Source organism: Panicum virgatum, chromosome 2N (assembly GCF_016808335.1).
Source record: "Panicum virgatum strain AP13 chromosome 2N, P.virgatum_v5, whole genome shotgun sequence".
NCBI classification, from domain to species: domain Eukaryota; kingdom Viridiplantae; phylum Streptophyta; class Magnoliopsida; order Poales; family Poaceae; genus Panicum; species Panicum virgatum.
In genome coordinates this window covers 59,888,777-59,898,905 of record NC_053146.1, presented here as the reverse complement: position 1 = coordinate 59,898,905, position 10,129 = coordinate 59,888,777, and the positions used below count along the sequence as shown (strand labels likewise).

Here is a 10,129-nt window from a genome sequence, read left to right as displayed (position 1 = left end):
ACACAGCCCTTCCCTGCCTCCTCCATTCCCGCCGCTGCTGGCCCGACGCACTGCCCCCGGCCCTGCAGCACGCCGCCCGCTGTTGACGCGCCGCCCCAGCCCCGCCGTGCGTCGCCGCCGGCCGCCGCTCCTCCAGCGGCCTCGCCGTGCCACACTCGGCCCCGTCCTCTGCACTCAGCCCTACCGCGCGTCGCCGCCCAGGCCACCGGAGATGAAAGGCCCGACGCGCCGCCGCCCAGACCACCAAAGATGAAAGGCCCAGGCCACCGGAGAAGAAGACCCAGCCACCAAGACCAAACCGGTTAATTCAACATTCTGAATATAGATTTTTTATGTTTGCAGTTTCAACATTTCATTTTTCTAATTAAAACATCAAATGTTGAATATGTTTAAGAAAAATATTGAACATTAAATTTATCTCTATCCTCAGCTAATTGGGTCAAAGATTATCTATCCTCCACGAGTCCCCCGCCTCAAGTCCCAGCTCTACCGCCGGACGCCGCCTCCCCCTCCATGTCCTGGCCCTGCCGCGCCGCTTTGGCTGCCTTCCTCCCACGCTCGATCTGCTACCTTCCGGCCATAGTCCTGGCCCCACCTCCTAAGCTGCGGGCTGCCCGTTTCTCAGCTCTACCATGGAGAGGTGGGCATCGAATGATCTCTTAGTTGGTAGTAAGTTCCATCTCACCGTTTCCATTTTCTTTTCCCTACTGGGCTGCAAGGAATCGATCCTAATCATTTGCATTGGAAGATTCATCCAGGTTATGTGAGCATTATGAGGACTGATTATTTAAACATTCTCTACAAAAATTTGTCAATATGATTATCTAAACATACAAATAAAACATTGATTCTTTTTCTATTATATATAAATTTCCAGATTTGATATTTCTTTTTTACATTCTTTAGTTTGTTCCACTCTAACAATTGTGAGATCCTTTTTTCATGTGCACTCCGATATTTTAATTTTCCTTGGCAACACGAGTTTTGGTGCTCAAGTGCTCATCAATCTACTATTCAGTTTTCCACAACTTATTTCTTGGGTTGATGAGTAACATGCATTCAATTCTTAATGAGACAAAAACAAAGGATGGTTCCTATTTAACAACCTTTTCATTCAGCATATACTGTATCCGTGCTCCATAGCAAGTCTATACAAGTACACATGATCTGAGATTCCCCATCTTTTATGCAGGGCCATTGGTTTCAACTGATCTGTCGTTGGAAACTGAAAGGTCTAGTGTCCGTGTGACATATCAGGTATAAATGCAATAATTCCCCTTAACAGTTTATATTTTTTTTTCATGCATCTTGTCCTGAATATAGGGTTCACCTGGTACAGTCATTGAGGCAATGGTGCTCAATGCCTTCCCAAATTGTATAGCAGCTCCGCAAAAAAGGTCTGAAGGTGCACTCGAGGTTGTCACCATTTCAGTCATTTTACACATATGTAACCTAAAAACTCAATAATCTATCCATTCTAATTCGCTCTCTAACTGATAGACTGTCCAGTCTTCACTTGCTGATAAAGCTGTTCTTACTATAGAAAACTCATCCATTGGAAGCTTTCATCAGAGCTATGACTTGCTTCTTAGTCACAATTTGCAAATTGTGCAAGAAGTACATATGGATGTAGAGCTATGTCTCCTGGCTTTACCCGGAGTGCAGAAGGACGATTTGCAGACAATTTTCAGCCATCCACAGGTCCTGCTGAAACCTGACCACTCAGATGTTTTTTGGCAAGTGGCAGTTTCAGTTGCCCATGTTAGGCTTATGTGTGGGCACCTGTGTCGCACCATCACCTTGAACTAGATGAAGAATTTGGGCAACTTTTTGGTAGCCAAATACGCAATCATATGCATTTTATATGAAAAACTCTGAAACAGAGGAAAATTAGACAACACATTATTTTCATGTGTATATTATCTCAATCACCTCATCAGCTGTGAGTGTTGTATGCAGGATCTTGCGCAATGCGAGCATTCACTTTCTAATTTAGGTGTTTCAAAGAAAAATGTAGATCATGGAGCTGCTGGTGCTGAGGTACCTGTTAAAACATTACATCTCCCTTTTCATCTATTGGATTTTCCTATATGTGATTTTATACTCTTCTTCAGATTATATCCAAGCAAAATCTGAGGGGTGCTGGAGTTATAGGCAGTGCTCGAGCAGCAGAATTGTATGGGCTTAACATATTAGAGTGCAACTTTCAGGTAGTAAAAACTTTTTTTTTAATATTAAGTTTACTGCTTTGCCAGATGAGGTACATAATGATGGGTATTCAAAACTACATCTTATTTATTAGGATCCTTTCTCCCTTATGAATAACTGAACATGTGTAATTAGTATACATTCCTCAAAATGTGTCCTTTTCTTGTTAAATCTTTATGATATTTTAAAAAACTATCTTTCTGATTCATTATTTCGCCAGAAGAGTTTACTTGAGTTTATTCTTAAAATTGGTTCATATGATCAGAGAGGCAGCTCGTCAGATATTAGTTTGGCAGGTTATCTGTTTGTAGTATATAAAGATGCGCTGCCTTTCTGATCGCAATGTTGATATCCAAGCACAACCTGCAAACGGTTACAGTTAGTATATTTGGTATTTCTTGGAAGCTATCTTGTGGAACTGATTTAGCATAACTTAGGTCACATAGGTGTAAATTGTAATCATCAACAATGTTCACAAATAGGTTTTGTCTGTAACATACTGTCAGAAAGTCTTATCAATCACGAGCCTGCTTTTTTGGTTCATGTTCAGCTTCACCTCATTCAGAAATTTAACATACTAGGAAACAAACATTTGCAGGATGCTTCACCTAATGTCACAAGATACCTGGTATTGGCCAGAACTGCTAACATTCCCAAAGAATATGAACAATATAAGGTACTTGGGAAATGCATTTTTCAATCAAGTATTCAATGATGAAACTTAGCCATGTTAATTTACCAGACAAGCATCGTTTTTGGTCTTGAAGAAGGCCCTGGGACACTTCACAAAGCCTTAGTGGCATTTTGGAAGAGAGATTTAAATTTGACAAAGGTAATACTTGGGATCAACTTTCTCTTGAATTTTCAAATTTCTTTCAGGATTCCTGGTTTGTGAGTTGAAATTAATTCTGAATCCTTGACTTTCCATTGCTGACCTGAAGATTGAGAGCAGACCAAACAGGGGCAAACCAATGAGGACACTGGGAACTGAAAAGTACGCTAATATACTTTCAGCATGAAATTTGTTTTTTTCTGTGAAATAATTACTTGGACATGCTATTTCAGCTCTATCTGTAGATGTTATCCCTCCATCCTCTTTCCCCTGGTTCATTTTCTGGGATTCCACCAACTAAATCATCATCTGTCTGATACTGACGACAATCGTGTTTATCTGCTTCCAGATGCAAAATTTGTGTGGAACTTATTGAGAATTACTTCCACAGCTCAAAAATCTGATGAAAAAAGATAGTAACGATGGTTTCTATTTGCGCCTTTGTGATGATCGTTTCTACTGCTGTCAGAAATTTTTTTCCAAGAACTCAGGTTTCTGTGAATGCTTAATTCTGATAAAACAATATTTAGACCAACCTGAAACAACATTCTGTCCTGCTACTATTTATGCCAACACCGTGCCTTGTAGTACTTATTAAGTAGTTTTCCTGATTCAACAAGCACGATTCTCCGCATCTGATATATAAGTGCCATCTCCCAACTTCGTCAATCTAAACTCGAGTGTGATGATCGCAGGCAGTTCAATTACATTTTCTATGTTGATTTTGAAGCATCTGTGGCTGAGATCCCCGCACAAAATGCCTTGAAGGAACTAGAGGTTAGTGTTCTATCATCTGCAAGCCACAATTGAGTCATGTTACGATTTATATCTTCTGAAACATAAGCTGTACCCAAAATATTTCTCTTGAAACATAAGCTGTTCCGCCCTGAAAGAAGAAAAAGACACCGACGTGAAAAGGAGACAATCACTCGTATTTCTCAAGATGAACGATGCTAACATTTTCAAATGAAATGGTCATCACACTACTAGTGTCTGAATCGCTAACGATTTAACCTGAAGATGTTTGCTACGTGCAGGAAATCGCAAGTTTCCTGCGTGTCCTTGGCTGCTACCCAAGCACACGTATCTGAACGGCCTCAAGCTCATCACAGAGAGAATGGCAAGGTTGACTGAAGGCGAGGGTTAACTTAATTTTGATGGCATCGTCTCTAGCTCAATGAAAGACATGATAACTGTGTTCAGTGCAAGCAAATTTTATCCTGTTACAGGCAGCCGAACCTGTTTCCTGTTGTCGGATGTGTGGCTTGATGCAAAGATTTCGGTGACGTTTAGAGAAATAGATGCTTCGGATGTTTTTGAGGAGAAATATGATCCGATTTAATTTGCAATGCAAAAAAACAAGCTCGACGAACTCTGAACTGCCTGAAGCAGGAAACACATCCTGGAAAGTAAGATAAATTGGAACGGGCGTGTGTGATCGATGGATCCTTTTTTTCTTGCGCAGGCCTATCCGTGCATGATGGCAATGCTAACGCTGCTGCCCTGCTGAAGACGTCGTTTCATGGCCTCACGGGGCATGCATCCCATCCCCGGTGTTCGCGTGGCCCGCTTTCTGCAAGGCAAAATCATTGGCGCCTTGTCCGTGCGTGGATGTCTGCCACGAGCATTTCAAACCACTTTAACAGCATCTGTTTTCGAGTGCATGCAGGGAAGGATCCAACTATTATGGGAGGATTCAAGCTAGCTGTTATGGGAGAATATGATAGAATTTGTTAGACTTGATCGATTGCAATCTCTCCAAAAGTTTCCATCTAGGAATGCGCATAATCCAACGTCATCTTATACTACTCTATATAAATAATCCAATCTAGGATCAATATAATAATGCCAAAAAAAGGACCAATATAATACACTCACAATTGCAATCACGGTTTATGTTTTTTATAATGCATATTTGATTTTTTTTCGCGTTGTAAAGTTTTCCTGGGATAACATAGTAACAAATTCTCTTCTTCTCTTAATATAAAGATACATAGCTCTGATACATGAGAAAAAATGCATTCTAAAGAGTATGTATCGTACTTGTTTTTAGTAACGTATGTATGGTTTCCTGTTGAACATTAGACTACCCGAGAGAGGAAAAAGAAAAAACAGACCGTTGATACAGTATAAACCATGTGTACTGGGCCGCAAACACGGCCCAAACGCCCGAAAATTCAAACCATCCCGCTCGTAGAACAATCACCCGGCCCCATCAGTCAGTTTCACCCCAGAAGGCAGGACGCGTCACTCGCAGCGGGCCAGCAACCCCCTCCTAACATTTTTTTGTACCCAGCCGCCTAACCCTCGATCCCCATCTCCAACGTCTCTCCAGCTCGCCTCGCCATCGTCTCCTCTCCTCTCCGATCCTCTCCCGCACCGGCGGCGATCTAGGGTTTCCCACCGGTCTCCGGCGACCCGGACCTCCCGCCGGCCTCCGCGCCGCGCCCATGGAGGCGCTCTCCCTCATCGACGTCTCCGCCGACGACGACCTCCTCCTCGACCTCGCCACTCCGCCCCCGGCCCAGGCCCCGCCGCGTCATCCCGATCCACCCCACGCCGGTGAGAGTTTCTATTCGGCCATCCATTCCGGGAGAATTTCTTTTGGAGGAATCGCGGGTATGGTGCCGTTTGCTGTTGCGATTCGTGGATCTGACGGGCGGCGGTTTTGCTTTTTAGGGTCCCTGGTGGCCGCCGAGGCGACCTCTTATTTGGACCCCGCCGGCGGTTCTACGGATGCAGATCCCGATGATGTGATGGAGGACCAAGCGGCCCCTGAGCGGGCGGAGTCCCCGAAGCAGCGGAAGGCCAAGACGGGGGCGAACCTCCGCAAGAGCTTGGCTTGGAACAGCGCCTTTTTTACCAGTGAAGGTTCGCTGTGGACTGTGGTTCTGTTTTATCCCTGTCAACATCCATGGACCGAATGTTTCTTTTCAAGAATATAATTGTTGCATCTGGTTACAGACTTGTGTGTCCTGCCACTAGAAGATCATACATCTTAAGGTTAACTTTTATTTTGTCCTAATTCTGCTTGCTGCTTGCTGTAGTAAACTTGCACGTATTCACTGGCTAAAAGTTGGAGTTACCCCAATCACAGCACCCTCGAATCAAATATTTCTTCTGTAATTATCACCTTTTGTTATATACTCTTGTGTCTTGAATACTGACTTCCCCATTTTGTTTTGAATTCGCTCTGCCTCTTGTAGTAAACTCAGATGATGCAGATACCTCTTAATTTTCCTCATCTTTGCAGGTGTTTTGGACACTGAAGAATTGGCCATTGTAAACAGCACCTTCCGCAAGACGCAGGGTTCCAGGCTGCCTGGAATCGTAGAGGAAATGAGGAAATCAGGGGAGTCAACATCCTCAAATCTGGAAAGTGAAACTTGGGCGATGGAAAGCCTCGAGACTGAGCTGTTTGACAATGTACGTGCTTCCATCCAAAGGTCTCTTGGCAAACCTAATAAAGTTCCAGGTGGGCCTGCTGCTAGCTCGAAACCCCCAAAGGCCACAGCAAATGTGCCTCGTATTACAGGTAACAGACCTCAAATGTTGACACAACGTGCATCTTTGCATCTAAGATTGCAACTTCAGTGAGATTTATCTGAGTAACTGATGAAACTATTCTATTACTCTTTCCAGCTAGAAAAGTGGTTGATCGGATGCCTCAGTCTAAGGTATGGTAACCCACTTGATAATTATCTAATCTGAAATTTCTGTGGCTAATTCGCTTGCTAATATTTGCTCACCTTCAGATAAGAAACCCTGTTTCAACAAGCCAAGGAGGAGTTGGTGCCAAACAAAGGCCCCAAGTTAATGTGAAAGACTCTGCAACTGCAAGAGTGGTATGCCCCATGCCTCTAGTTACTCGGTAATCATGACCTCTGCAGCAGTTTTCAACCATTAGACGTGTGTTTCGACAAATGTATACAAAGCTCATAGGAAATGTATGATATAGCCTGATTTATGAAATTGACTGAAATTCTTGTGAGTAGAACCAGCTAGGCATCAGGTTGCCTTGTTGTAAAGCCATTACTGTTTAAAGTAACGTCTGAGCTATGTACCTGAACATGCCATCAAAATTCCATTAACTAGTATTTTTCGACGTGATATTGCTCACCAAATCTCACTATGTACTTCACTTGGAATTAAAATCTCAATGACCATGATAGACTCTTGCTGTCTTTAATAGGGTTAACTATCCTGTTCAGTATATAGAGCTCCACATACTTGAATTACTAATAACAAGAATCAGCCAAGTTTTGTGACGCTTCTTTTGAGATACCTATTTTCTACTTGATTGCTTTATTTATAGTTCATCTCCTGTAATGTTCTGATCTTAGTTCCATGTTTATCTATTTTTGCTTGAGAAGAATTTGCCAGGAGCTGCAGAGGAAAAGATATCCTCAAAACCTCCTAGGGCTCTGCCAAGAGTTGCTATGATGAGGTCGTCAACTAACACAGCTATCACTTCCACAACTTCAGATAAAAGAAGCAGCACTGGTGCGTGAATTGGCATACATTGTTTATTCTTGTGTATTATTAATATATACATAGCCTAATATAATATGCACTTCCTTTATCAGGGGGTGCTGTTAACAGGAAAGCAGCTGGTAAAACTGCCAATACTTCAGCTAGCATGCGACCTGGTGGGGGTATGAAGTCCAGTTCAATCTCGAAATCAGGTGCCTTCACATCAGCAACTTCTTCCCGTGGTGTTCCTATGGATACTGGGCTAGAAGGAAAAACCAAATCAACCCTAAGCAACAAGAATATTGTTGCCCAGAGGGTCCCTGTTCATTCATCGTCAAAATCTGATATCAGCAAAATTATCCCATCAAGATCATCAGGGAACAAGTTCCCAGCTAGAAGTCATGCTGGCCGTGCATCCCCAAGCATTTCACCTTGCAGTTCTGTGGACAGCATGAGCTCTGTGATATCTGGGGCGTCAACAGCTTCCACTGTAGGGAAGATGAGCCATACATCCGAGAGTTTGAATACACTGTCCCCCTCCCTCAGGAAGAGCAATGACTGCCCTCCGACCCCAAAGCTTAGGTCTTCTTTTGTGGCAGAGGAACATTCTTTAGGAACAGAAGCATGTGCTGATTATTTAAAAGCCACTTCAGACACAAACCGTGGAAAAGGTTTTAAGCCAAGCGGGCTGCGAAGACCGACACCCAAGTTAGGATACTTTGATGCTGTATGTGCATTTATTTTTTATTATTTCCCTTGCAATAATGTTGATGTCTTTTACTTATGTGCTTCTAACAATCTCTCTGTTATGTCTTTAGGAAAAATCCATTGACCAAAACTTAGGTGCACTGGTGCAACTGCAACCTGTGAAGATGCAGTGTATGCTACCTGCCACACCGAAATCACAGCCACCTACTCAGAACTTGAAGGCCGCATCATCTACCTTTGCTCAACAGGAATCAAATCTGGTCGCAGAACCTCATGTGAAAAATGATCCTTCCAAAAGTATGGCGGTGAAGGCACTGCCTCTGAAAGTTGCGCAAATGGAAGTGGAGCCTTTTAAGGTAGCTGAACCTGAATCCTGCACAGTTCAGACTGATACAATCGAGGCCGAACCTGAAGCTGTATGTGCATTTTATTTTTTTATGTTCTTTCCCTTTCAGTAGTGGAAATGCCCTATATCAATGTCCTTCTAACTATATTTCTGTGCATGTCTTCAGGACATATCTGTTGACCAAAATGTTGGTCCACAGCTGCAATTGCAATCCCTTAAGATCCAGTGCTTGCTACCTACCTTCCTCGAACAAGAATCCAAACCTATAGCAGGACCTCATTGTGATGCCAGTGTTTCCAAAAGTAAGGTCATGTCTCTCCAAGCTGCAGAAATGGAAGCAGAACCTTCTAAGGTGGCCGAGCTTGAAGTTTACATGCACCAGAGCAGTCCAGTTGTGGCCAAACAAGAACCTGTATGTGCATTTTATTTTGTATCTTCTTTCCTCTTGCAGAAGTGCAAATGTCCTATATCGATAGTCTTCTAACTATCTTGCCGTGTATATTTTCAGGAGAAGTCTATTGACCAAAACATTGGTGCACTGGTGCAACTCCCCCTCAAGGAGATCCAGCGATTGCACCCTGCCACACCTACCTGTCAGGCATCTTCTACCTTTTGTCAACAAGAATCAAAACCTGTAGAAGCACCTCATGAGATCAGTGCTTGCAAGAGTAAGGTGACAAAGGCAGTACCCCTCAAAACTGTACAAGTGGAAGTAGATCCTCTTAAGGTTGCCGAACCTGAGGCATGCCTTCACAAGACTGATTTGGTGGTGGTTGCAGACACTCCAAAGGAGAACATTCCAGTTGTGCACCAGAATATCAAGGCTACGATTTCATTAGTTGATATGTTGACACAGAAGCTGTCCTCCATTTCCCTTGGGGAGGCCACCCCTGACGTGGCCTCTTGATCCGGAAGGGAATGGGTTTCGCATCGTAGTACACTGCTGGTTGTTTCTGATTACATCCTTGTTATCTATAGGCAACTGCAGCTGCCGGTCCCAATTTCACTCGCAGTGTGGTGTTTCAGTAATTGAGGGAGGAGTGTTACAAGTGTAAAATCCTTTTGCACAGGGCTTGGTAGCTATAGAACTACACTTAACTATTGTATGCATAAGCACCTGTTTGTCCACTAGTTAAAGCGTACATGGCAATATGATTTTGGGTTTCTTTGTGTCGGTTCTATACAAAAATATTGGTGTAGGACTCATAACTGAAATCAGATGTCGAAGCTGTGACTGCAATCTGGAATGCTGTGTTCACCAGGATTAGTAATGATAATATGTGTGACCTGTCTTCTTGTCAGGTGAATAATGGTGGCTACTTTGTTATGGATGGCTTGTTTGTATTGAGAAGATTTAAATGTATACCCTGATATGTAGATGAAGCCATGAAGGTTCAGTAATCAGTAGCATAACTTTCTTTTCAGAATAGACGGTGTTGGCTTCCAGGAGAGCTTTGGGACAATAATTGCTCATACGTATAAATCAATACCAAACATGCACTAGAGGGAACTGGTTATGGATTTTCGTCCAACCTTGTCTAACCCATGACAGGTTCATGATG

The 10,129-nt window shown here is 43.1% G+C and overlaps 2 protein-coding genes across 2 annotated transcripts; both read left to right on the top strand.

Moving 5' to 3' along the window:
• LOC120661484 (arogenate dehydratase/prephenate dehydratase 1, chloroplastic-like) lies at positions 1-4,412 on the top strand. Its single transcript, XM_039940362.1, has 12 exons — positions 1-301; positions 431-640; positions 1,193-1,257; positions 1,324-1,416; positions 1,501-1,701; positions 1,960-2,040; positions 2,115-2,210; positions 2,807-2,884; positions 2,951-3,040; positions 3,150-3,202; positions 3,736-3,817; positions 4,078-4,412. Exons 1-12 carry the CDS (start codon positions 250-252, stop codon positions 4,129-4,131), a joined length of 1,155 nt encoding a protein of 384 aa, XP_039796296.1. The 5' UTR covers positions 1-249; the 3' UTR covers positions 4,132-4,412.
• Positions 4,413-5,328: 916 nt separating this feature from the next.
• On the top strand, positions 5,329-9,877 carry LOC120661482. The gene is made up of 10 exons (XM_039940361.1): positions 5,329-5,602; positions 5,720-5,911; positions 6,294-6,575; positions 6,683-6,717; positions 6,796-6,885; positions 7,414-7,543; positions 7,627-8,240; positions 8,332-8,637; positions 8,734-8,979; positions 9,076-9,877. The coding sequence occupies exons 1-10, from the start codon at positions 5,491-5,493 to the stop codon at positions 9,472-9,474; spliced, it is 2,406 nt and encodes an 801-aa protein (XP_039796295.1). The 5' UTR covers positions 5,329-5,490; the 3' UTR covers positions 9,475-9,877.
• The last annotated feature ends 252 nt before the right edge of the window (positions 9,878-10,129 follow it).

Coding starts and splice junctions, on each gene's coding strand:
- LOC120661484 (XM_039940362.1), top strand. CDS start 250: ATGAAAGGCCCAGGCCACCGGAGAAGAAGACCCAGCCACCAAGACCAA. Junction 2,211..2,806: donor TATTAGAGTGCAACTTTCAG/GTAGTAAAAACT, acceptor AAACATTTGCAG/GATGCTTCACCTAATGTCAC. Junction 2,885..2,950: donor AAGAATATGAACAATATAAG/GTACTTGGGAAA, acceptor TTAATTTACCAG/ACAAGCATCGTTTTTGGTCT.
- LOC120661482 (XM_039940361.1), top strand. CDS start 5,491: ATGGAGGCGCTCTCCCTCATCGACGTCTCCGCCGACGACGACCTCCTC. Junction 6,576..6,682: donor AAATGTGCCTCGTATTACAG/GTAACAGACCTC, acceptor TACTCTTTCCAG/CTAGAAAAGTGGTTGATCGG. Junction 8,241..8,331: donor AGTTAGGATACTTTGATGCT/GTATGTGCATTT, acceptor TTATGTCTTTAG/GAAAAATCCATTGACCAAAA.